This window comes from Bos indicus, chromosome 24 (genome assembly GCF_029378745.1).
Source record: "Bos indicus isolate NIAB-ARS_2022 breed Sahiwal x Tharparkar chromosome 24, NIAB-ARS_B.indTharparkar_mat_pri_1.0, whole genome shotgun sequence".
Taxonomy (NCBI): domain Eukaryota; kingdom Metazoa; phylum Chordata; class Mammalia; order Artiodactyla; family Bovidae; genus Bos; species Bos indicus.
The window spans coordinates 33831831-33859551 of NC_091783.1; the positions used below are offsets into that span (position 1 = coordinate 33831831).

At 39.7% G+C, this 27721-nt stretch overlaps 1 protein-coding gene and 1 long non-coding RNA gene across 4 annotated transcripts in view; one reads left to right on the forward strand and one right to left on the reverse strand.

The window, feature by feature from the left end:
- Positions 1 to 6664: 6664 nt before the first annotated feature.
- On the forward strand, positions 6665 to 12411 carry LOC139179426 (uncharacterized). Its single transcript, XR_011563794.1, has 2 exons — positions 6665 to 8956; positions 9250 to 12411. It is a non-coding gene; the product is annotated as an uncharacterized lncRNA (long non-coding RNA).
- The window catches only part of RBBP8 (RB binding protein 8, endonuclease), an 82355-nt gene continuing 64908 nt past the window's right edge, over positions 10275 to 27721 (reverse strand). For all 3 annotated transcript variants that reach the window (XM_070778841.1, XM_070778840.1, XM_070778839.1), the window contains 7 exons: positions 26728 to 26816; positions 23682 to 23796; positions 20321 to 20464; positions 16834 to 16903; positions 14822 to 14918; positions 11961 to 12102; positions 10275 to 10676 (listed from right to left, as the gene is read on the reverse strand). In XM_070778841.1, coding sequence (XP_070634942.1) covers positions 10579 to 10676; positions 11961 to 12102; positions 14822 to 14918; positions 16834 to 16903; positions 20321 to 20464; positions 23682 to 23796; positions 26728 to 26816 — 755 coding nt within the window. In that variant the 3' untranslated portion in view covers positions 10275 to 10578. The remainder of the gene's footprint in view (positions 10677 to 11960; positions 12103 to 14821; positions 14919 to 16833; positions 16904 to 20320; positions 20465 to 23681; positions 23797 to 26727; positions 26817 to 27721) is intronic.

Below are 27721 nucleotides of genomic sequence, written 5' to 3' on the forward strand. Positions count from 1 at the left end.
CCTGGATCAGGAAGATCCCTCAGAGAAGGAAATGGTGACTTGCTCCAGTATTCTTGCTTGGGAAGTCCCATGGACAGAAGAGCCTGGTGGGCTATAGTCCATGGGGTCACAAAGAGCTGGATACGACTTTGCAATTAAAACAACCATAACCACAAATTAGCATTAAAGATAGTCTGTTGAAAACTTAAAAAAATTTTTTTTCTTATTGTGATACATAAAAGCTACCATTTTAGCCATTATCTTAAGATTTTTAGCGCAGCTTTTAGCTTCCTTCTAGTGTAACTTCAACATGTGACTGACACCTTGAGGGGAAAGCTGAAGGAGGCTCCTCAGTCTCCAGTTCTGTCACTGCAGCCTTGGGAGACCCCCGGTGGTCCTGTTGGGCTCTCCCCTCTTCATGGAAGAGACCCTCTGGTTGGCGAGGTCTGGAGGCCTCAGCCTCCTCCCCAGGGAAACACAGATAGCAGAATGCAGCTCCCCTGTTGGCATCTCATCTCTCTAAAACCTTAGTATCTTCAGCCATTGTCTCTTCAGCTGCTCTAGGGCACTTAGAGATGGTATTTTTTCCAATCTGTCCCACTTGGAAACCTGAATTCCCTTCTCTCATTTAAATGTAGAGGATTTCCCTAGCTTGTCTTTCTCTCTTTTTCCAAGAATTATTGACTGAGGTTTGTTAAACCATTGCCTGGATTACTGGAAACCCCTTTCACCCTTATTTTGAGTCCACTTTTTTCCTCTCAGCTATCTTACTGAAGTAGATCGTATTGTCTGTATGGTCAGGCCACTCAAGATGGCTGTTGTCTTGTTCTTTGTATGGACTAGCATCCTGCTCACATGAATGGGATTGCCTTCTGCCCAGGCTAGTGATCATTCTGGTCTTTAGGCCAGAACAACTCCACCTGCTAGTTTTTGAAAGGGAAATATCTACCCTTGTGATGGTAGTTAACCTGAGGGGCTGGGAGAGACCTGCCCTGGTAGTTTGCCCTGGTAACTGATGAGCCAATCTGAGGTCAATCCCCCCTATAAATAAATGGTAGCCTCCTCCCCCAGGTGGCAAAGGTTGCTACCATGGCCCGCCTGCCCGGAGAGGGTGGAGAGTCACTCCAGGACCCTTTGTTTTGGACGTGTAAGATCCCCCTGTCTGATAAGTCATTGTCTCTGGGCTTTTTCTCTAGCTTCAAGTCTGGACAACCATAAGGCTTTCAGACCTTTGGGGGTGCAGCCCAACAATTGGTGAGCAAATGGGAGGCTGAGGAAACTTGTGTAAACCCTGAGATGGTGGGAAATAAGGATGGGGAATGGAACATTGCTGGGAAAATCCTGAGGTGGCCGTCTACTAGCATGTGGGGCCCTGTGGCAGCTGACCACGATGATGGAAAAGAAAGCTCTTCCATTATACTGATGATATCCTGTTAACCTCAGAGTCTCTTTGAAGTTTAAAAGTAGCAGCACCATGGCTTGTGGCTCATCTGACTGCAGGGGGATGGCTGGCGAATACAGACCAAATGCAAGGATCTGGACTGTCTATCAAATAATTGGGTGTTCCTTGGTCAGGTGAGACAAGCATACTCCGTTAGACCCACCATTCTAAACAATTAGACACTGGCTTTAGGGATATTAACCCAGGGCCAGGCTTGTGGGTGTGGCCAGAAGGGTCTGGTGGGGGCCTGAGGCAGTGGCAAAACAATGAATGCGCACTCTCGGGCTTCTGGTCCCACCTGTGAAATGGGGCAGAGCAGCAAGAGTGCGATGGGACAATGGCCATGTGTTGCCTACAGTGTGTCACAACAGGTGAAAGACGTTACAAAAGACCTGCTTGAGCTGTCGAGCAACACGAAAACCCACCATGTGGGGTCTAGAACAGCTGTGCACGACATATGGGACCCCCCTCCACCCACCACCACCACTGCGGACATAGACAGGGACCAAGGAGCCCACTTTACTGACCATGAAGTTCAGGAATAGGCTGATATTATCCCCCTGCTTCTAGGCAGTGGATGGGCTGCTTACTGAGTACTTACTGATGAGACAGGAGCCCGGCTCTCAACATGAGACGTGTCCCAGCAGCAAGAGTCCAGGAGCAACAGCCTCCACTGCGTTAACCCAGAAGCAACCTGTCAACACAAGCCGAGATCACCCGTTGACCACTGAAGGACTGTTGCCAACTGTTGGTCAGGACCATATCTTACCCTTGTCCTCGCTGTAGGCCTACCCCCCAGGGGAACATGTTATAAAGTGGCCTTGGGATTGGCAGGTAAGTCCCAGTGCTTTGTGTTTGTTGCCCCAGAGGAAGAGGATTAGAAAGGGACTTACAGGTTTCACCTGTCTTCTCCTCGGCCCCACGTAAGACTGCTAAAATAACCTAGGTCCACTTTGGGAGAAAGGCGCCACTGTACAATATTAGCCTGTGGCTGGTTGTTATACCACCTCTCTAGCCTTCGGACTAAGGGTGGATGAAATGTGAGGACTAAGGGCAGCGATCAATGCAAAGAAATAGAGGAAGACAATAGAATGGGAAAGACTAGAGAGCTCTTCAAGAAAATTAGAGATACCAAGGGAACACTTCATGCAAAGATGGGCTCAATAAAGGACAGAAATGGTAGGGACCTAACAGAAGCAGAAGATATTAAGAAGAGGTGGCAAGAATACACAGAAGAACTCTACAAAAAAGATCTTCATGACCCAGATAATCACGATGGTGTGATCACTCACTTAGAGCCAGACATCCTGGAATGTGAAGTCAAGTGGGCCTTAGAAAGCATCACTACGAACAAAGCTAGTGGAGGTGATGGAATTCCAGTTGAGCTATTTGAAATCCTGAAAGACGATGCTGTGAAAGTGCTGCACTCAATATGCCAGCAAATTTGGAAAACTCAGCCATGGCCATAGGACAGGAAAAGATCAGTTTTCATTCCAATTCCAAAGAAAGGCAATGCCAAAGAATGCTCAAACTACCGCACAATTGCACTCATCTCACACGCTAGTAAAGTAATGCTCAAAATTCTCCAAGCCAGGCTTCAGCAATATGTGAACCGTGAACTTCCAGATGTTCAAGCTGATTTTAGAAAAGGCAGAGGAACCAGAGATCAAATTGCCAACATCTGCTGGATCATGGAAAAAGCTCTTTATTGACTATGCCAAAGCCTTTGACTGTGGGGATCACAATAAACTGTGGAAAATTCTGAAAGAGATGGAAATACCAGACCACCTCACCTGCATCTTAAGAAACCTGTATGCAGTTCAGGAAGCAACAGTTAGAACTGGATATGGAACAACAGACTGGTTCCAAATAGGAAAAGGAGTACATCAAGGCTGTATATTGTCACCCTGCTTATTTAACTTATATGCAGAGTACATCATGAGAAACGCTGGGCTGGAGGAAGCACAAGCTGGAATCAAGATTGACAGGAGAAATATCAATAACATCAGATATGCAGATGACACCACCCTTATGGCAGAAAGTGAAGAAGAACTAAAGAGCCTCTTGATGAAAGTGAAGGAGGAGAGTGAAAAAGTTGGCTTAAAGCTCAACCTTCAGAAAACAAAGATCATGGCATCTGGTCCCATCACTTCATGGCAAATAGATGGGAAAACAGTGGAAACAGTAGCTGACTTTATTTTTTGGGGCTCCAAAATCACTGCAGACAGTGATTGCAGCCATGAAATTAAAAGACGCTTACTCCTTAGAAGGAAAGTTATGACCAACCTAGACAGCATATTAAAAAGCAGAGACATTACTTTGTCCACAAAGGTCTGTCTAGTCAAGGCTATGGTTTTTCCAGTAGTCATGCATGGATGTCAGAGTTGGACTATAAAGAAAGCTGAGCACCGAAGAATCGATACTTTTGAACCGTGGTGTTGGAGAAGACTCTTGAGATTGGACTGCAAGGAGATCCAACCAGTCCATCCTAAAGAAGATCAGTCCTGGATGTTCATTGGAAGGACTGATGCTGAAGCTGAAACTCCAGTACTTTGGCCACCTCATGCGAAGAGCTGACTGATGCTGGGAAAGATTGAGGGCAGGAGGAGAAGGGGACAACAGAGGATGAGATGGTTGGATGGCATCACTGACTCGATGGACATGGGTTTGGGTGGAGTCTGGGAGTTGGTGATGGACAGGGAGGCCTGGCGTGCTGCGGTTCATGGGGTCACAAAGAGTCAGACACGACTGAGCGACTGAACTGAAGTGTTTCACAATATAAATGACGTAAAGCTAGGGTCTCTTCCCATTTCCAGTAGACCCCATCCAACTGATTCTGTTATGTCCCTTGTTACCACTGAGTTAGTTATCAGCTCACTGAGCAACTGTCATATTCATCTTCATATCTTCCCTCAACTGCCAAGTTCTGGTAATAATCAGTAAGTGGTGGCTTAAATTTCTTCCCCATTCTTACTGCCATGTTCTTGGCCCAGATATTCTTCATCCTTGGTGTGCATGCTAAGTCTCTTCAGTTGTGTCCGACTCTTTGTGACCCTGTGGACCGCAGCCCACCAGGCTCCTGTCCATGGGATTCTCCAGGCAAGAATACTGGACTGGGTTACCATTGCCTTCTCCAGGGGATCTTCCCAACCCAGGGATCGAATCCACATCTCTTATGTCTCCTGAATTGGCAGGCGGGTTCTTTACCACTAGTGCCACCTGGGAAGCCCGATTCCTTGGCAGATTACTAAATTTGTTGTTGTTCAGTTGGCCAGTCGTGTCTGACTCTTTGTGACCCCATGGACTGCAGCACGCCAGTCTTCCCTGTCCTTCACCATCTCCTGGAGCTTGCGCAAACTCATGTCCATTGAGTTGGTGATGCCATCCACCCATCTCATCCTCTGTCGTCCCCTTCTCCTGCCTTCAATCTTTCCCAGCATCAGGGTCTTTTCTAGAGTCAGTTCTGTGCATCAGGTGGCCAAAGTATTAGAGCTTGTTTCAGTCCTTCCACCCGGACACCAGTAGCAGTAATGCGCGTGATCACTCCTTGTCCCTCACCAAACTCAGCTTATGTATATGGCGGCCCGATGACTGTATCTAAATGAACACATTACTACCCAACTCAATCTTTTTGTCAGAGAATGCTTGAAAGCTCAGCATGTTGCTATTTAGTTTTTGCTGTTGTCTTAAGCAGTATTTCTTAGATTTGACTCATAATAATCTGAGAATTAAAAAAAATGCTCAAGCTACACCTGAATCAAAATTCTCACAAGACGAGCCCAAGAATCTCTATTAAGTATCTGGGTGACTTTCATAATTAGGTACCTGTGGTTATTATACTAGCAGCATTAGTATCATCCAGGAACAGTATGAAAATGTAAATTTGGGGCACCTTCTCACTTTGGGGTTGAGAAATCTGATTTAATAAATCTTCCATGTGATTCTGATGTACACTAAAGTTCAAATACAGTGTAACTAGGCTGCAACAGTGACTTAGGGTAGTGGTTCTCAGATGTGGCTGCACACTAGAATCACCTAAGGAGGTTTAAAAAAAGACCCAGAAAACTCATGCCTAGACCATACCCCAGATACTCTGATTTAATTGAATTGGGGCACAAGGAGCATTTGACTAGGATTTCATGGATGCTGAGGCTGATGTAACCAGCCGTCCATAATTCATCTCAGAATTTTGTGTTTATCTAACCTCAGTGATTGGGGCTTCCCAGGTGGCTCAATGGTAAGGAATCTGCCTGTCAATGCAAGGAGATGCAAGAGACGCAGGTTCGATCCCTGGGTTGGGAAGATCCCCTGGAGTAGGAAGTGGCAACCACTCCAGTATTCTTGCCTGGAGAATCCCATGGACAGAAGAGCCTGGTGGGCTACAGTCCATCGGGTTGTAAACAGTCAGACATGATGGACGCATGCGCACACACACACCGATTGGATTTATAAGAGGACAGATTGGAATGCTTAACATAAATATGTGCATTTAAAATACTGATTACTGATATTCTATGTAAACTGATTTAATGTGAATAATGGGATCTGCTATTAACAGTTTGAAAACCACAGGACTATGGACTCAAGTCCAAACTCTATATATAAGACTTGCCTTTAAAACATGTTTATTGCCTGTCTCATGAATAATGCCACATGGCCCTCATCTCAAGCTCTAATTTATCTGTGGGCAGTATGCTTCAAGGTGAAAGAGCACCAGACCGAGGCCCCAGACTAGTCTTGTTCCAGGCTGTTAGGACCTTGCAAGTCACTCTTTGGGCTTTTCTTTCCTCATTACAAAGTGAGGGGCCAGAACCAAATTATGTCCAGAGCTCCTTAGTATTTTAGCATTTCCACATTTGGGTTCATTTCCCAACTTAGATTGTGTTGTCTCTTCTTCTCGAGGTTAACTCATCCGAAGGCATGGTTCAAGTTCTAATTATCTTTAATATTTCTTTGGCACTCAGTCCAAGCTTCTTTGACCTCTTGGGCATCTTTGTATGTTGATGTCTGGTCTTCTACTGGATAATAACTGAGGTCACGTATCTCTTGTATATAAATGCGCAGTGTGTAAGTTCAGTTCAGTTCAGTCGCGTCTGACTCTTTGTGACCCCATGGACTGCAGCACGCCAGGCCTCCCTGTCCATCACCAACTCCCAGAGTTTACTCAAACTCATGTTCCTTGAGTTGGTGATACCATCCAACCATCTCATCCTCTGACGTCCCTTTCTCCTGCCTTCAATCTTTCCCAGCATCAGGGTCTTTTCCAGTGTCAGTTCTTCGCATCAGGTGGCCAAAGTATTGGAGTTTCAGCTTCAGCATCAGTCCTTCCAATGAATATTCAGGACTGATTTCCTTTAGGATGGACTGGTTGGATCTTCTGGCAATCCAAGTGACTCTCAAGAGTCTTTTCCAACACCACAGTTCAAAAGCATCAATTCTCCAGAGCTCAGCTTGCTTTATAGTCCAACTCTCACATCCATACATGACTACTGGCAAAAACAAAGCTTTGACTAAATGGACCTTTGTTGGTAAAGTAATGTCTCTGCTTTTTAATACATTGTCTAGGTTGGTCATAGCTTTTCTTCCAAGGAGCAAGCATCTTTTAATTTCATGGCTGCAGTCACCATCTGCAGTGATTTTGGAGCCCCCCAAAATAAAGTCTTTCACTGTTTCCACTGTTTTCCCATCTATTTGCCATGAAGTGAGGGGACCAGATGCCATGATCTTAGTAAGTACATGTTTGTTATTTTTTTGTCAGGACCATGAATTATTTGCCTGTCATTGGTTTAATCAACAGCAACTATGCTGAAAGCTTTTTGCTAAGTGAGCTCACATTACTGTACCAAAGGTTTCTAATTTATATATCCTATTTAGCCTATAAATTTTCTTCTATGAGTGTTCAGCCCGTAGGTCCCATTATTTTCCAAAAATAGCTCTCTTGTGGCCTCTGCTGGTTTGACAGCAGACAACTTCTTCACTAATTCCTTAAGTGCATAGTGAAGAATCCAAGTGCAAGGACACTTCAGTTTTCTAAGGAACCATTCTAACAACATCAACTCAGCAAAGAGAAAGATTTTGAGATGTTTTAAACTGCTAGGGTTGCTGAGAATACACACCTGAATGGTAAAACTTGAGTTAAATGCCTATTCTGAAGTGGCATTTTTCAGAATTAAACTCATGCTTGTTAGGGTGTCAGGAGTAACTGATTCTCAGGTGTGTTCTTTAAAACTTGCCCCATCGGAAAAAAAAAATGTCAAGATTTGCCTGATTCTAATACTTGTATGTCGGAGAAGGCGATGGCACCCCACTCCAGTACTCTTGCCTGGAAAATCCTGTGGACGGAGGAGCTCAGTAGGCTGCAGTCCATGGGGTCGCTCAGAGTCGGACAGGACTGAGCTACTTCACTTTCACTTTTCACCTTCATGCACTGGAGAAGGAAATGGCAACCCACTCCAGTATTCTTGCCTGGAGAATCCCAGGGACAGGGGAGCCTGGTGGGCTGCCGTCTATGGGGTCGCATAGGGTCGGACACGACTGAAGTGACTTAGCAGCAGTAGCAGTAGCAATACTTGTATGTATTATACCTGGTAAAGATAAAAGTGCTTTGATGAATGCTTAAGAAACGTGTTGTTCAGTCACTAAACTGTGTCTCTTTGCAAACCCATGAACTGCCAGGCTCCTCTGTCCTGCACCATCTCCCAGAGTTTGCTCAAATTAATGTCCACTGAGTCGGTGATGCTATATAAACCTACCAGTGTTATGTAATAGCTTTTTGCAACACTATTTCTTTTTGGCAATTACATTATGAATTAAAGACGACCTAAGGGAAAAATCTTTGCAGTCTTTCAGAGTTGTTTTAGAGGGCTTAAGAATGTTCTCCGATTTTTTAAATACATAAGCTAGATGCAATTTAAATTGAGTTACGAATATGTTAAGCCTACTAATAGCTGCCTTTCCAGTTGAATTTGGGGAAATTTTTCAGTACATGAAAGGTGTTAGGAATATTCTTCTGCTTCACTCGTTCTTTTCTCTAGGTAGCATGTTATTATCTTCTGTATGTATCTGGGTACCATGATTAACTCATTTAGACTGCTACCTCTGACAACCTTAGGTTTCAGATGGTTTAATCAGAATGCCTGTCAAAGGCAGGAAAGGTGTTAATCTAATTTTAAGTGCCAACAGAGGTTTTGCATGTTTTCAAAGGTTTAAATCACAGGTCTTCAACTTTGAAAAGCTCACTGGGCAACTTGAAACTATGTAACTGCATACAGTGATTGATACATGTCTGTATGAAAATACTGTTTAACATCTATGATGCTTTACAAATGAAGACAGTCTTTTCATACATATTAAATACCAAACTGCACTTTTCCATTTAAATGTATGTGACAAGTGTTTTTAAAAAGTGTCTGTTACTTCATTTAAAGGTAGAGCTGATCAACGGTGGAAAGAGACCTCAGCTTTCCCAATCTCACAGAGTGAGGAGAAATGAAAAATGCTACTTAAGGGGTTGGAATGCTATCAAGCCACTATCAGGTAGACAATCTCCTATTGTCTCTGCTTATGTTACCTTTTAAAAAACCAAATCACTAGACGCACACAGCTGTAACTGCTCATCCTGTGGTGCCCTGTTCCAACTTGGGTGTTTCTGACTCCCGCCTGTCAGAAGCGCTAAACAAGCTGATTCTTCAATCAGGCAACCCTGAGCTTGAACTTCACCTGTTATTAGAGGTAGCCGAGTCACTGGAAAGGGCCTTCTGGAAAACTTTTTAAAGAGGGACAAAAACAAATGATGTGTGCTTTTTTTCTTTTCTCTTCTACCTGCCTAGAACATGGACATGATGCTAGAGGTGGCATAACTAATAAAAGGATGGAGGCCACATATAAAGAATGAAACAGCAGAAAGCCAGAAGAAACCTGGGTCCACCACGAGGGCACAGACCAGCTTTGGACCACTGATCTCCACACTTTTCAACATGAGAAAAAAAAAACTAGTCATTTGTTATTTAATCTGATTTGGGGGTTGATTTTTTTTTTTTACAGCTTAGTATTGATTCATACATTCACAAGATTATTTGAAGATTAAAAGAAAAAAACTATGTGAAGAGTACAGCACCGTTCCTGGCATATAGTAGGTGACCAGTGAGTGGCTATTATTGGGTGAGATTAGTTGACTGCCAGCAGAGAACAAAAATCAAACACAGGATAAACAATCTGGGAAGGGAAGAGAAGAGAAGTGCTGAATAGAAGCTATGATAGAGCTGTTTATAAAAAGAACTAAGATCACATTCAGAGCCAAACAATGTACAAAGAGGGTCTAGCATATAAGTAGATACTACATATCAGTGATTTCTAACCCTGTGAAAACATAAAACTGATGTCATTTAATTCACATGAAAACCCTGATCAATGAGGAAGTTGAGGCTGGAGTATTATGATCAGAGGATGTTAATCTATAATACATGGCAAAGGAAAGAAAGTTATCTGTGGTCACTTTGAAAGGACTTCACTACAGAACAGTGTGTGCATGCATGCTAAACGTCTTTAGTTGTGTCTGACTCTTTGCAACCCTATAGACTGCAGCCCACCAGGCTCTTCTGTCCATGGGGTTCTCCAGGCAAGAATACTGGAGTGAGTTGCCATTTCCTTCTCCAACAGAACAGTACTTCAAGTTGAAAAGTTAAAGGAATATTAAAATTTAGCATTTTAAAAAAGACTTGAAAGTTGGGGATTAAAATGATCTACATAGGAGAATAAAAATCTGTAATGTTAACATGAAGTCACTGCTGAATGTGAACAGCAAGGGAAGATGGAGTAAAAAGAAGAGAGGAAACAAATCAGACTACAACAAATGTATTTTCAAAATTGTAATTACATGTTACCAAATAAAGTAATGAACAACTCTTAATTTAGAGTGCAAAATAAAAGCCCCTTGTTATTTTCAAGGTGCAAAAGCAAGAAAATACAACATAAACTTATCCACATTTTTAAATAGTTGTCTGTGTGATGAGTAAATGCCATTTAAAAACACTTTCAATAGAAAAATGATTTATAAACCAGTTTACAGGAGATCAAAAAAAAAATCAATGTTTAATACCAACTTTAACTATAAATAACTAAAAAGAAAATTGTCCTCTCTTCTGTTTTTGCTTCAACATTTATGTCTTCTGCTCTTTGCCTTTTGGAGAAAACATTGCATTGTAAGGCTGCCGTCTTTTTGGACGAGGACAAGGATCAAGGTCTTCTTTAATGTAACCTTAAAAATAAATCACAAATTTAGACTATATTTGCAACATACATATTTTAGCATATATCCAGTCAACATCTGTCTCATGTCATGCCTTTTAAGTTCACATGATTTTTCTATTAGCCGCTTGTGATGATGAATGACTTAGCATCAGCTTTCTCATTTGTACTAAAAATAACAGCAGACATTTATCAAGTGTGCTGTATACAACATTGTCTGGGATAACTCATAGTCCTCTGCAGTAGCTTCCACTACGCGTATTTCACAGCTGAGCTTATGGAGACCCAGGGAAGTCCGATAACTCGCTCAAGTTCCTAGAGCTGGGAAGCAAGTGAGTGGGGACTCTGCCAACATCTGACTCCAGAACTGGGGCTGTTCGGCACTTTCCTATTCTACCTCCCATTGGGTGCAAATTGGGACAAGTGTTAAATATTAGGATAAATTTAGGTGCTTTTCAAGAAGACTTTTTTCCAGTAGCTATTAGATGCGATGACATGGTCCCTATACTCTTCAGACTATTTGATTCTCCTAAGGGTGTCTCCTCCATGATGTAGTTTTCAGGGAGGACTGTGTCTGCCATACCCTGATAGGTTCTCAAACACAGGCTCTATCCAGACTAATTCTATCTGATGAGCAAGCAGAGACATCACGTCGAAGAGGACCTGCTAAAAGGGAAAGTGCAAGTATGGTAACAGCTGTAATAGACTTTGCATCTTTTGGAAAAGCTTCTTACAGCTAAGAAACCTGGAGCTTTAAAGCTGCATATGTTCTTTGATTCTATTAAATGTAAGTGCTGTATTTGAAGGAGTGAGTTGCATGTTAACAGTTTCCCAAACAAAAGTCTTTTTTACTCAAATATGGTTTATAAATAACTAGCATTCTTGATAAGTGAAGTTTTAACATCCAAATTCACAGCAGCCTCTTAAAAAAAAAAAGATGCTTTTCAACAATGTAACTTTGGCAACTTTTGTAAAGTTACTTTATTAAAAGTCATTTCGATGACTAGACAGAAGAGAAATTACTTTCTTAAATTTGAATGATTAAAAAAAGCAGGGTAACACATACACAGTTCATTAACATGCTTGTAAACAATGATTCCAATGAAGTTATTTGAAGAGTTAAACGTAAGCCTTTTATCTTTAGGAAACTGTATTTGTGCCACAAAACTGGCTCTCAACTTATAGCAGAAGGTAGAGAACCATGAAGAAAAAGTTCAATGTTTAGACTTGGGTATATATATTATACACAGTATTTTTTTAAAAAGTTCCAAAATGTCATAAGCTATACTCTCACCTCTTTCCATACAAGTCTGAGTAGAAGGAAAACCAACTTCCCAGAAATTCTCTGGTGTGTTGGGTGGAATGTAGCGAAATCGGTGTCTTGAGCAGGAAGCCAACTTCTTTTCTCTTTCTTCTGCTGGAAAATCTGCATAATACTGTAATAAAACTGGTTAGGTTTTCCACTGAGGAATAATAAATGGAGTGTTATGCTTACTGATTAAAAACCAGAAGCTAAAAAAACTACTAAAGTATTCAGCATGCTAAGGAAAATGAATTTCTATGGATAATATTAGTAAGTTATACCACTTACCAGTAAATTACTACCTATAAATTACTGATAATAATTAGTGGTCTGTGAAATGTTTGCTCCACAAAGAAGAGGGCTTGTATCTCACTGTAAGGCAACATACTGTATCCTTCATCAATAGTATTACAACTAAAAAAAAAAAAAGCCAGCTGAACTTTACAGTCAGTGTGCTCAGTGGTATAGCTACATACAAACTATTACATACATACAAACTATTAATTTTTCTCAGACCAGTAACAAAAAAGCCAAGGCCTGTGCTCTGAACAGCACATTTCTCAACTGTTATTTGGATATAGCGTATGTTTTGAAGTGATTTTCCTTTCACTATTTTTTAAAATAAAAGTTAAGCTTTGAAGGTTGTAGGCTTCATGACTTTGCTCTTTTAAACTACATCTATCAATTAGGATCAAAGGCATATTATTTTTTGCAGCTGTGACCAAAAAGAACCTAAACTTCGTGCAAAGAAAGATAAAACTTCTATGTGAAAACTATACAGGTCTTCAAGCTCTAGATCCAAAGAAAACAAAGCAATGGTGTAAAGTTTGATAAAACACGGATGACTGGATCACACAATCCAGCTAATTCTGTTTTACACTTGAGGAACTGAAAATCCAAGTGATATTTTATCAAAGATATCACCTATTGCAAGTGGCAGACTAGGATCAGAATTTTTTTTTAAGTGAGGGTTTTTAACATATTTCTCTTTCACACAGACGAAACAACAGTAGGCGAGGGTGGCTGTAACACAGCGAGCAGGTGGGAGAGCGCCAGAAGATGAAGTCAGAGAGGACATGGGGTGTGAGCTTGTTGTCCTTGATAAGGGCTTTGATTTCATTTCTTAGAGGAGACGACATTTAAGGATTCTGGGCAGAAGACTGACGTGATTTAACTTTTATTCTAAGAAGATCATTTGGAAGAAGAGACCATTTATTGCTGTGTTGAACAGACAATCAATAGGATTTGCTGATAGATCCATTACTGAGATATGACAGATGAAAGAAGATACCTAAAAGATCTCTGGTTTAAACAACTAGGAGAATGGACATATAGAAGGCTCAGAGGTAAGGTCTGAGAACTGGAGGTAGAAAGTGTATGCTCGCTTTATGATGTGAAATTTGAGGTGACTATTACACAGCCACATGTGTATTGCATGTTCACTGAATATTTCACATGGAATATGAAATAGGAAATATTTCAGAACTGTAAGCAGACAGACAGTATTTAGATACATGTGGCTGGCACTTTGACTCCTGGTCATGAAGGAATAACAGGGAACAGATTTACCCTCTATATTAAAAAACTAAAAAAAAAAAAGAATAAAACGCATGAAACAATGTTTTCAGACACTGGATAACAGCACAAAAAAAAAATGATTTCTGAGAAGGAAAGTAAGAGTTACCAGTGAAAGAATCTTTTCTAATTGGTAATTTTAGTTCTAGTTATAAAAACTGGAGGTTCAGTTAGTATAGATCACATTCCTTAGTAAGAAATCATGATATATTCAATTTGTATTATGAAAACTCATGATACGATACATTTGTTTGTTATCTCTAAACTGCTTTCCAAATTAGTGATCTCAATTTACACTCTCACTTGAGTTTATGAGAGCATTTGTCTCACCAAATGCTTACCTGCACTGTAACCTATTCACACATAACTTTAATGTGCTTGTGTGTATGTGTGTGTGTGTGTGTGTGCACGCAGACAAAGTCACTTCAGTCACGCGCGACTCTGTGTGACCCTACGGACTGCAGCCCACCAGGCTCCTCTGTGCATGAGATTTTCTAGCTATAGTTTTTAAAAATAAAATTTAAGGGGGAAATAAATACATTGCTGGAAACAAGTATCCAACAGCTAAAGGACAGCAAGGGAAGAAACAAAAAGAAGAAACAAAAACTGCAAGTTTCGGAAAAACACAGAACCTGCCTAGGACTCTTCAGTAACAGGACAATTAGTACAATCTACTTCAAGATACACATCTAGTCCAAGACACCCAAAGTAAACAAGGGAAATGCAGGTGGGTTCTAAGGATGGAGTGGAATCTGTTCATTGTATTTTTAGAAAGGAAAATGTTTAGGGAAGAAAAAAAAGAGCTTATGGTTGTACTGGTTATTTAGAAAAACAATTATGAGTATACCTCATTTCCTGAGAGTGCTGGTGTTTAAGTAAAAAATATTACAGCAAAGTTTCTGACTGAAATATCGAAAATTTCCCCAACAGTATATGTATTAAAGTCTCCACTATAATATAACATGAGGGGAAAAAATTAAAAGAAATACAAATAAGTAGAGAAAAAACAAACAGCGTAAATGTCTTAAGCTGGAAGTAAGAACCAGTACTGAGGCCCCTCATTCGCTTACAGAGACTCTAAGAGAAATGGAGGCTTTTCTCTCCATTTCTCTCTCAGGTCCCAGCCAGTCTGTATACTCTATGTACTTACTCTGTTATTCTTGGCTCAAGCTTGTTTCTAGATACAAATATGGTTTATATCTATGATTTTAAAATCATGCACATGAAGTCATAACTTCAAAGAAACCCCATATGACAGAGTTTACATTTGTACTTACAATTTCACACTCCTTACATGTGTGTCCAAGCAATTTTCTTCTCTCTTCTTTTTTCCGAACCACCTCAATATGAGGAAAATTTTGTAATTCAGTCTCTCTGGGGAAAAAATAAATTTATCTGTTACTATAGAGACCTTTGGCTTACATTTTAAATTAGCAAACGTGAGCATGCAAAGGAAAAATAATCCCCATTCATTCATTTTATTTGAAATGCTTCCTCAGTATGTGAGAGACAAAAGCATTTCTTCATTCTCTCTTCACTAAAATATTAAGTGCCTACTACATATCAGGTATTTTTACAGATACTTTTTTCTAACTGAAAAAGATAACTATTACTTCCTATTTTTGCCTCTGGCTGGCTGAAATTAGTTATTAGGTTGTGTGGTAAAATATAAAACAACCTAATTAAAAAGGAATGCTGTATTATTAAACTCGGTAACTGGTATTCAGTAACATAACTGAGAGAGACCACTGCCTCTGGTAACTCAGTTTCTAGTACTATGAAACCAGGTATCAGGGCTAACCTGCTTCCCCCCAAATAACAGATTCATTTGTCTGCATGTAATTTGCTATTTTCTCTAACACTTTCTTTTGTTGCTTCTGTCCACCTTAAATTCTTCAAAACGTTAGGCACAACTATCATTTGTGCTTGGGTGGCTCAGATGGTAAAATCTGCCTGCAGTGCAGGGGACCTGGGTTTGATCCCTGGGTCTGAAAGATGCCCCAGAGAAGGGAATGGCTACCCACTCCAGTATTATTGCCATGGAGAATTCCATGGACAGAGGAGCCTGGTAGGCTACAGTCCATGGAGTTGCAAAGAGTTGGACTGAGTGACTAACACTTTCACTTTAAATGGATCAGATCCTACCGTGAACCACTGGAAACCCAGGAAGGGTCAAAGCTACTGAGGTATTATGGATTAATGGGTATGTGGTACTTTGGTCAGAAAAAGCAATCAGGAATCTTTATTAATATACTTGTATCCTGCTTTAAGAAGCCCAATATAGAAAACTCCAAACTTACAGGTAAGCGAAGACTTATGTAACATCATAATTTGTTTATAATAGAAATAACCCCAGTGAATTTAATCAGTCTGAATCAAAAAAACAGATATTTTAAAATGACTTGTGGGTATCACATCTACTCTTTTAAGGTATTTTGATAGTTGGCAGTGCTGTTCTTCAAAGGAAAGCTTTAAGTGCTCTATTTCAAAACGTGTAAGATTCTAGGTCCTTACTGTGCTTAAATCCAACAACTCTCAATTATGGATCAACAGTGAACTTAAAAAGGAAGACTGAGAAAGAAGTGATAAAACAATATTGCTACAACTATATTTTCTTTCAAAAAGTTTATGGACTCTTAAGTTTATACAGAATTTAGTCATGTCCTTTGCTCAGAATCTCATCTGTTTCTGTTTAAATTTTTTTTAAGATTTAAAAATTCTCCTAAAATAACTCTGAAGCACAAACCTAAGGTCTGCCACCCAGTTAGTGAGTGAAAGTCACTTAGTCGAGTCCGACTCTTTGCGACCCCATGGACTATACAGTCCATGGAATTCTCCAGGCCAGAATTCTGGAGTGGGTAGACATTCCCTTCTCCAGGGGATCTTCCCAACCAGGAATCGAACCCAGGAATCGTTTCCCACATTGCAGGAGGATTCTTTACTAGCTGAGTCACCACCAGGGAAGCCCAAGTTACAGTATTCAACAAATTCCTGAAATTCAAATAAAGTTCACAATAAAATAGGGTAAGAATAAAGTATGTTGTAATAGAGCAGAAAAAATAACTGTCACCACCATTCAAAAAAGAATGTGATGGTAAAAAAAGACTTCCTTATTTTAAAAATTTGTCATTTTTTATACCTGAGTTCCATTTTTGTTATGGTCGGAAGGTAAATAATATGCATTCTATTTTAACCAAAGTAGCAATTTTCACAGTTCAGAGATGTTCTGACAAAGATAGTTCTGTTGTACTTCCAATCATATTGCTGGTATTAACCAAGGCCGACATACCTTTCATCACCTTTAAAATATGGCTCCACAAATGCTTTCTGTTTGACTTTATCTTGTTTATCACCAGGAGCTGTAAACAAAACAAGCATACCACAAACTTAATGTAGAACTTACTGAAAAGTAATCTGGTTTTTTTGGGGGGGGGGGGGAGAAAAGACATATGCCAAAACATCTGTTTTTATTGGATTTCAGACTCTAGGCCCTAGGCAATTAGTTTAAATTCTCTGTAATGAATTCTTTCCTTTCTTTTTCATCTGCCTAATAAGGAGAGTGCTGATTATCTCACCTCAGAATTACTGAAGGGATGAAAATCATAACCATAAAAGTATTTTAGACTTTAAAAGAACTACTCAGATGCCTATTATCATTTGGCTCCAAATGACAATAACAAGATGGGTTTTAATCTGTACACTTATTAGTACTGTTGATTTTTATAATGTGACTTTAAGGTAGTTGATAAATAGGAAATAAAATGATTTTAAAATTTTATTAGAAAACTGGTGACAGAATAAGAATGAAAGCCCAGGGACCTGAATTTCAAGTTGTCTAGACTCAAATAGCTAATTGCTATCATCTGTTCAAATTATGAAAATTTACTGAGCATTGTGCCAATGTAGAACAGGGAGGCCAGGTCTGCCGTCCTCATGGAATTTACACTGCATGAGGGAAACAGGTGGCAGGAATACACAGAAGAACTGCACAGAAAAGATCTTCACGACCAAGATAATCACGACGGTGTGATCACTCACCTAGAGCCAGACATCCTGGAATGTGAAGTCAAGTGGGCCTTAGAAAGCATCACTACGAACAAAGCTAGTGGAGGTGATGGAATTCCAGGTGAGCTATTTGAAATCCTGAAAGATGATGCTGTGAAAGTGCTGCACTCAATATGCCAGCAAATTTGGAAAACTCAGCAGTGGCCACAAGACTGGAAAAGGTCAGTGTTCATTCCAATCCCAAAGAAAGGCAATGCCAAAGAATGCTTAAACTACCGCACAATTGCACTCATCTCACACACTAGCAAAGTAATGCTCAAAATTCTCCAAGCCAGGCTTCAGCAATACGTGAACCGTGAACTTCCAGATGTTCAAGCTGGTTTTAGAAAAGGCAGAGGAACCAGAGATCAAATTGCCAACATCCGCTGGATCATGGAAAAAGCATGAGAGTTCCAGAAAAACATCTATTTCTGCTTTATTGACTATGCCAAAGCCTTTGACTCTGTGGATCACAATAAACTGTGGAAAATTCTGAAAGAGATGGGAATACCAGACCACCTGACCTGCCTCTTGAGAAACCTATATGCAGGTCAGGAAGCAACAGTTAGAACTGGACAGGGAACAACAGACTGGTTCCAAATAGGAAAAGGAGTACGTCAAGGCTGTATATTGTCACCCTGCTTATTTAACTTATATGCAGAGTACATCATGAGAAACACTGGGCTGGAAGAAGCACAAGCTGGAATCAAGATTGCCAGGAGAAATATCAATAACCTCAGATATGGAGATGACACCACCCTTATGGCAGAAAGTGAAGAGAAACTAAAAAAAAGCCTCTTGATGAAAGTGAAAGTGGAGAGTGAAAAAGTTGGCCTAAAGCTCAACATTCAGAAAACGAAGATCATGGCATCTGGTCCCATCACTTCATAGGAAATAGATGGGGAAACAGTGGAAACAGTGTCAAACTTTCTTTTTTTGGACTCCAAAATCACTGCAGATGGTGACTGCAGCCATGAAATTAAAAGACACTTACTCCTTAGAAGCAAAGTTATGACCAACCTAGATAGCATATTAAAAAGCAGAGACATTACTTTGCCAACAAAGGTTCGTCTAGTCAAGGCTATGGTTTTTCCTGTGGTCATGTATGGATGTGAGAGTTGGACTGTGAAGAAAGCTGAGCACTGAAGAATTGATGCTTTTGAACTGTGGTGTTGGAGAAGACTCTTGAGAGTCCCTTGGACTGCAAGGAGATCCAACCAGGCCATTTTGAAGGAGATCAGCCCTGGGATTTCTTTGGAAGGAATGATGCTAAAGCTGAAACTCCAGTACTTTGGCCACCTCACGCAAAGAGTTGACTCATTGGAAAAGACTCTGATGCTGGGAGGGATTGGGGGCAGGAGGAGAAGGGGACAACAGAGGATGAGATGGCTGGATGGCATCACTGACTCAATGGACGTGAGTCTGAGTGAACTCCAGGAGTTGGTGATGGACAGGGAGGCCTGGTGTGCTGCGATTCATGGGGTCACAAAGAGTCAGATACGACTGAGCGACTGAACTGAACTGAGGGAAACAAACATTAAGCAAGTAGACAGCTAAGCCTACCTGAATATCTCAGGTAATAACTGATGATTAAAGAGAAGTCAGTCATGACAAGAATACGAATGGTGAATGTTCTACGTAAAGGTCCTCAATGGCAAAAAGTTTGGTATATTATATGATGTAAAAGGAGGACAGTGTGATTAATCTGCCAAAAAAGGGAACTGTTGGGAAAGACGGGGGCAGGGTTAGATGTTGGGTGGGCAGGTACCAGACTATGATGGGCCTTGGGAGCCAAAAGAAGGAGTTTGAATTTTAAGTGCACTGGGAAACCACTGAAGACTTTAAAACCATCTACTTTACTGAGGCATAATTTACATATACTTATTTTAAGTGCACTGAGATGAATTTTGACTAGTGTATATTCCAGTGTAACTGCTACCCAAATCAAGATAGTGAACATGTCCACGCAAGTTTCCTATTCTGTTGTCTCTCATGCACAAGAACATTCTCTTCTGTCTCTTCCCTCCCCTACAGTCACTCATTTAATTTCTATCACTGTAGCTTAGGTATGTCTGTTTTAGAACTTCATATCAACGAGATGATGTACCATATATTCTTCTCCATCTTTTGCATTTGTCTAGCCCAACAAATTTTGGAGACTAATCCACATTGCTGAGTCTAGTAGTTTTTGTTGTGAAGTAGTATGAACATGTTTTCATTTTTTGTGGGTATATACTGAGCAGTGGAATTGCTAGGTCACAACACAGGTATATGCTTAACTTTACAAAAAACTGACTGACCTCAATAAAGCTGTTTAAAAAGCCCCCTGCTGAACTGGTTTCCAAAGTATAACCAATTTTCTACTCCATCAGCAATGCGAGAGTTCCAGCTGCTCTTCACCCTTGCTAGAGACACATGTTATCGAACCACTTCTGTGGATGTGAAGTATTGTCACCATCCCTGATGTTCAAGAGTGTTCACCAGCTTTTCATGTGCTTACTGGCCATTCAAGTATCTTCTTTTCATTGAAGCATAACCCTCTGAACTATTTTTGGTAACTCTTCTATTAATCTGAAATTATCTTTAAAAAAAACTGAAAAAAGATTTATTCAATAAACATGGTTTTAATTGTTAAGATACCTCATTAGGCCTCTGTTAATAAGATTGACAACTTACTTTACTAAAGTCAGTGTAATGGGAAAAAAACACAATTTGAAAGAAAACTGCCTTACTGTTTGGTTTTTTTGTAGTAGTTGACAATTCCTTCTCTTTATCTGCTACCTGGGGGAAGCTCTCCGCCAAACAGGACTCATATTCTTCATGTGTCGTCCGATCAAACATATCTTCCAAGCTATCATTCATCTTTCTTTCTCCATCTGTGCGAAAGAGCATTGGCTTAGGCCACAAGTAAGCGTTTTGCTTTCTAGGTAGACTAATACACAGAAACTTGTAAGAACTGCTGCAAAATAATTTAGATGTGTATTAGGCAAGAATAAACCCCAAGTCTGGGTAATTACTGTACATTTCCAAAGGTTTTTAATGTTATGCCTTCAACTGTCCTTTATTTATGTGACGAGAATGCTGGTTTTTTTGTTACTGTCATTATAAATGTTAAAACATATTTTTCTATCAGCTCATATATAATTCATAGTAAACCAAAAGGAACTACCAAAGGAATTGTGAGGAAGAGAAAATACAGCATAATAAACGGTGATAAATATGAAGTTTAAATAAACTGTGTATAAATAACTGACATAAAAACCTCTATAAAGTTTTGTTTAGTTCTTTATTTTTCTAATGTATCAGAAAAGTATCTTCTTGCATTATTATGAACACTTGGTAGTTCAGTGTTATAGAAATAATGAATTCAATTCCATATTTGATATGCAAATGCTAATTTCATCTTCAGAGTACTAACTGTTAGGTGGGCCAAAAAATTTGGGTTTTTCTGTAAGATGGTATGGAAAAACCCGAATGAACTTTTGGGCCAACCTAATACATTTCCACTGTATAATCACATTTTTTAAAACACCAGTGTACCAAAAATAGAGAAATTCAGTTGGCTAACAAATGTGACAAAACTGGAACCTGCCAAGATCACTCTATATAATCACTACCAGCCACCTCCCCCAGTGCAGACGCTCTGGCACCTCACCCTGTTTTATCTTTCTCCAGCACGTACCATCATCTAGCACACAATACTTGTTTCTCCCCTATTACAATGTAAATTCCATAAGAGGCAGGTACTTCTGTTTACTATTTGCTCCAGTTCCTGATATAGAATTGTGTCTCCATAATTACTGAATGATGAAACATTTGTTCATTTTTCATTCTGAGGATCAAATTTAGTAAAAATAATTCCTGTGCACTAGGCATTCCCAAAGCATTCTGTATATGCTGTCAATAAATCATAGTACGTTAATGATTTATTGATTTCTTTTTGTTGCTGACTTCTGACTGTAAAATGCTTGAGGACGGACTACATTCTTTTTTGATATATAAGGATATATATCTATCATAGCATCTAATAAGTTGAACACAGATATAAAAAATTTTTTTTGAATTGAATATTAGCAGTATCATTTAATGGTATGTTTCATCTTTAAGTTTATATTTCATCAATTCTAAGTATGAAAAAAATCTACCTTATGGGTAAAATGTGCAGACTGTTTTTTCCTAAGTACGGGCTCAACAATATCTCCTATCCCACCTTGCTGTTCTCATAAATGTGACAGTGGCACTCCTACTGAGCAACTACTGAGTCCAGATCATCAAAATGCTGTGCACTTCTACACTGCTCTTTGGGGATGCTTACTCTGGGAACCTAGTCTCTGTGCGGTAAGGAAGCTCAAACTAGCCCACATGTAAAGACTATATGGCGAAACCCTGAGACTGAATGATGAGAGAGCAGCCAAGAGTCTCCCATCTGTCTAGTTCTCTGCTGTTCCAGCTCCAGCCACCATCTGTATGAGACCCTGAGATAGAACCACCCAGCCCAGCCCTTCCTGAATTCCTCAGGCACAGAAACTATGAAAGATAAAAAAAATTGTTATTGTTCTAATCCTCTGATTTACTGGAGTGACCTACTGTGCAGCAACAGTATTCATTATGCCTTATTTAGCCAAAATTATCTCCACTCATTAGTTTAAGTTCTAATTTCACCTTCATAAGTTACTTGTTTCAAATATATTTGGGAAGCTATCATCTTCTTAGATTAGCTAGATAAATTAGAAGCCAAAGCTGCCATACTTTAGTTTTGCCCTTTTCTACAAAATAGGAAAACATCAGGAACTGGTACCAGGAACAAAATAATCTTAAAAGCAAAGTCATCTTCTTAAGAAAAAAGTTATGTGTCATTCACTATAAAAGGACTAAATCACTGTTAAGGTTCTCCTTTTAATAACTATTGTCCTTTTCACTGTAGGCAGCCAGCTATTTGATTGTATAGATAATTATTCATTACTAAAGAACAATGAATTAAGGAAAAGGCTGTTAAAATTTTCTCTCGTTTACTGCATTTACTGCAGTGAGAAATAAGGCATTTTATAAGAAGCAAGAACAAGACCTGGGACCCCGAGCAGGCAGACTGGAGAATTCGCAGCAGAATACAGGAAATGCACACACAGTCTGAGTGTCCTCAGTTTCTAACAGAGGACCATTGGGAAATGCCTCTGCTTTTAGCCTTGCATCCCGATGTGGCAGGTCCTAACTGTTCATCACGTGAGGGCGATGAGTGACAACTATTCAGTCTAGTTGTCTCGTGTCACATGCCTCTGTAGTCAGAAACATTGCTAAGGTGGTGCCAACCCAATCCTTCCACGCTCCCACCGCTTTCAGAAAATCAAGGCTTTACATAAAGAATTATCAGTTTCTTACTACAAAGGGCTGTAGACCCCTAGTTTAGCCAAATCTTTTCTACAGAAAAAGAAAATGGCAGAATCACTCATCATATACACTATTAGTCTGAGTTTACTGCTTATTTGCAAATCTGTACTAATACTTTTCAAAAGAGTTGGACAAAACTTAGCAACTGAACAACTAATACTTCTCAGCAGAATCCCCCCTTTTTCTCCTTATCAAATTGCTTTGGAAAATAATATTTCTAAAACAGGACTCTCAATATTCCCTTTACAACTTTTATGAAAAAATTATCTTAACGAGGGATCAGGAAACTTTTTCTTAAAGGGTCAGACAGTAAATATTTTAGGCCTGTGGGGCCATAAGGTCTCTGCAGAAACTACTCAATTCTGCTGCCTTGTCACACAAGCAGCCGTAGGCAATAAATTAAACAAGTGAGTGAGGCTGGGTTCCAGCAAAAGTTTACTGACAAAACTGGCAGCTGGTTGAAGTTTGCTGACCCCTGGACACAACTTGAATTCTTTTGAAAATAAAAATTATTTTTACTAAAGTTTTTTTTTTTTGCTGAAATATGGAAACTAAGCTTTACTAAAGAGAAGTCTACTATTAGTAGAACAGGGGAAAAACTGGTTTATGGTGAAAAGGTCATTTATGCTCTTCCGTGCAATGGTATGACTATAAACTTCCTTCCACTTTGTATTAAAATTAAAAAACAAAAACAAACACAAATCTTACTTGGACTCTCTTCTCCCTTCTGCTCTTGCTTCTTCAGTTTTAAGAGCATGGTTTCACTAACCAACGTACAGTCCATGTCCACTGTCTCTCCTGCTAATCTTGACTGACTGCCATCCTGAATAAATGTTTAAAAATTCAAAATTTTAACTGTTATCCCTTTATGACCTTATAGTTATTTTGGGGGGGGGGGATGGTAAAAATATACGTAACATAAATGTTACCATTTTAACCATTTTTTAAGTGTCACACTTACACTTTAGTAGCATTAAGTAATATTTACTTTTACTCAAAGGAATATAGATATATTACATTTTACAGGCATTTAAACCTAATGTATTATCTTTGATATACAAGCATCATCTCTCAAGTCCAGGAAAAGGACTGCTGCCAAGGAAGAGAGAACTGTATATTACCAAAATCCCTGAAGCTTCCTTTCTTCCCTAATCTGCTTCCCAGAAATGAACATCAATGTTCACTGAAAAGTTCGTAAGTCAAATTTGACTTCTTGATGGCTATGGATTAGTCTCAGTTCAGTTCAGTCGCTCAGTCGTGTCCAACTCTTTGCGACCCCATGAATCGCAGCATACCAGGCCTCCCTGTCCATCACCAAGTCCCGGAGTTCACTCAGACTCACGTCCATCGAATCAGTGATGCCATCCAGCTATCTCATCCTCTGTTGTCCCCTTCTCCTCTTGCCCTCAATCCCTCCCAGCATCAGAGTCTTTTCCAATCAGTCAACTCTTCGCATGAGGTGGCCAAAGTACTAGAGTTTCAGCTTTAGCATCATTCCTTCCAAAGAAATCCCAGGGCTAATCTCCTTCAGAATGGACTGGTTGGATCTCCTTGCAGTCCAAGGGACTCTCAAGAGTCTTCTCCAACACCACAGTTCAAAAGCATCAATTCTTCAGCACTCAGCTTTCTTCACAGTCCAACTCTCACATCCATACATGACCACAGAAAAAACCATAGCCTTGACTAGACGAACCTTTGTTGGCAAAGTAATGTCTCTGCTTTTCAATATGCTATCTAGGTTGGTCATAACTTTCCTTCCAAGGAGTAAGCGTCTTTTAATTTCATGGCTACAGTCACCATCTGCAGTGATTTTGGAGCCCAGAAAAATAAAGTCTGACACTGTTTCCACAAGAGGCAGATCAGGTGGTCTGGTATTCCCATCTCTTTCAGAATTTTCCAGTTTATTGTGATCCACACAGTCAAAGGCTTTGGCATAGTCAATAAAGCAGAAATAGATGTTTTTCTGGAACTCTCTTGCTTTTTCCATGATCCAGCGGATGTTGGCAATTTGATCTCTGGTTCCTCTGCCTTTTCCAGTTTCCCCATCTATTTCCCATGAAGTGATGGGACCAGATGCCATGATCTTCGTTTTCTGAATGTTGAGCTTTAAGTCAACTTTTTCACTCTCCACTTTCACTTTCATCAAGAGGCTTTTTAGTTCCTCTTCACTTTCTGCCATAAGGGTGGTATCATCTGCATATCTGAGGTTATTGATATTTCTCCCGGCAATCTTGATTCCAGCTTGTGCTTCTTCCAGCCCAGTGTTTCTCATGATGTACTCTGCATATAAGTTAAATAAGGAGGGTGACAATATACAGCCTTGACACACTCATTTTCCTATTTGGAACCAGTCTGTTGTTCCATGTCCAGTTCTAACTGTTGCTTCTTGACCTGGATACAGATTTCTCAAGAGGAAGATCAGGTGGTCTGGTATTCCCATCTCTTTCAGAATTTTCCAGTTTATTGTGATCCACACAGTCAAAGGCTTTGGCATAGTCAATAAAGCAGAAATAGATGTTTTTCTGGAACTCTCTTGCTTTTTCCATGATCCAGCGGATGTTGGCAATTTGATCTCTGGTTCCTCTGCCTTTTCTAAAACCAGCTTGAACATCAGGAAGTTCATGGTTCACATATTGCTGAAGCCTGGCTTGGAGAATTTTGAGCATTACTTTACTAGCGTGTGAGATGACTGCAATTGTGCTGTAGTTTGAGCATTCTTTGGCATTGCCTTTCTTTGGGATTGGAATGAACACTGACCTTTTCCAGTCCTGTGGCCACTGCTGAGTTTTCCAAATTTGCTGGCATATTGAGTGCAGCACTTTCACAGCATCATCTTTCAGGATTTGGAATAGCTCAACTGGAATTCCATCACCTCCACAAGCTTTGTTCATAGTGATGCTTTCTAAGGCCCACTTGACTTCACATTCCAGGATGTCTGGCTCTAGGTCAGTGATCACACCATCGTGATTATCTGGGTCGTAAAGATCTTTTTTGTACAGTTCTTCTGTGTATTCTTGCCATCTCTTCTTAATATCTTCTGCTTCTGTTAGGTCCCTACCATTTCTGTCCTTTATCGAGCCCATCTTTGCATGAAATGTTCCCTTGGTATCTCTAATTTTCTTGAAGAGATCTCTAGTCTTTCCCATTCTGTTGTTTTCCTCTATTTCTTTGCATTGATCACTGAAGAAGGCTTTCTTATCTCTTCTTGCTACTCTTTGGAACTCTGCATTCAGATGCTTATATCTTTCCTTTTCTCTTACTCTAGCAACTGTTAAATATTTTATTAATATGCTACCATGTGCAAGAGAACTTCTCAAACTATGTAGAACCTAAATACAAGCCAAAAAATAATTTCTGCTATGAATTTTAACTCAAAAGAAAATACACAGCATTTAAAGAAACAGCCAACTAGGAAAAATGAAATTTACTTCTTGAAGGTATGTTAAGTTAATCAATGCATACAATAGATTACTTTGATAAAAAATAAAGTTATTTAATATGTAATTAGCATTTGACATTATTTTAAAACTATTTTTCAGCAAACGTCTCTAAAAAGTCAGAAAGTATTATTACCCATTCAAAAATACCATAAAATTGGAAAATAAATGTTATTATTTTGTATGTTTCTGAATAAATATATGGAGGTTATAGGAGGTGTGTGACTGTCTCAAGGTCACAGAATGAATCGGGGGGCAGGGTGAATAACAACACACGGGAATGACCACACGGGCTCTGGTTCTACTTTCTAACTCACCTTTGTATCATCTACAGTGACACCCATTTTATATTGAGAAAGGTCTGCTCCTGGATCTATACTCCACTGGATATTTTCAAAGGATACATCTTAGATAAGGAGAAAAAAACACACAATTAAAAACAGATTTTTAAAATTCTCATCACTTTAAAACATTATAGGACTCACAGAATGAGAAAAATATTTCCAAATCATGTGTCTAATAAAGGACTTGCACTGAGGATACATAAAGAACTCTCACAACTCAATAATAAGACAATTACTCTGACTGAGAATAAGCAAAGGATCTGAATAGACAATCCTTTAAAGAAAATGAAAATGGCCAGTAAGCACATGAAAAGAAGCTCAACATCATTAGCCATCAAAGAAAAGGCAAACCAAAAGCACAGTTGAGACATATCAATAACTTCACACCCACAGGATGGCAAGAATCAAAAAGACGGACAATGAAAACAAGTGTTGGTGAGAGTATGGAGAAACGGGAACTCTCACATGCTGCTGGTGGGAAATAAACTGATGTAGCTCCTTTGGAAAAAGAAATTAGCATGCATGTGCTGTGCTTAGTCGCTCAGTCCTGTCTGACTCTTTGCAACCCCGTGAACTGTAGTCCACCAGGCTCCTCTGTCCATGGGGATTCTCCAGGCAAAAATACTGGAGTGGGTTGCCATGCCCTCCTCCAGGGGATCTTTCTAACTCAGGTCTCCCGCATTGTAGGCAGATTCTTTACCGTCTAAGCCACCAGGGAAGCCCCAGAGTTAGCATGTGGCCCACCAATTCTACTTCTGGCTATAACTCAAGAAAAATGAAACTTGCATCCACACAAAATTATATATCAATGTTCAAACCAGCATTACTTGTAACAGTGAAAAAACTGAAATAGTGAAAGAAGTCATGAAATATCATATATTGTACAATTCCATTTATATGAATACTTCAGAATATGCAAATCTATAGTGACAGAAAGTAGATTAAGTGGCTGCTTAGGACTGAGGAA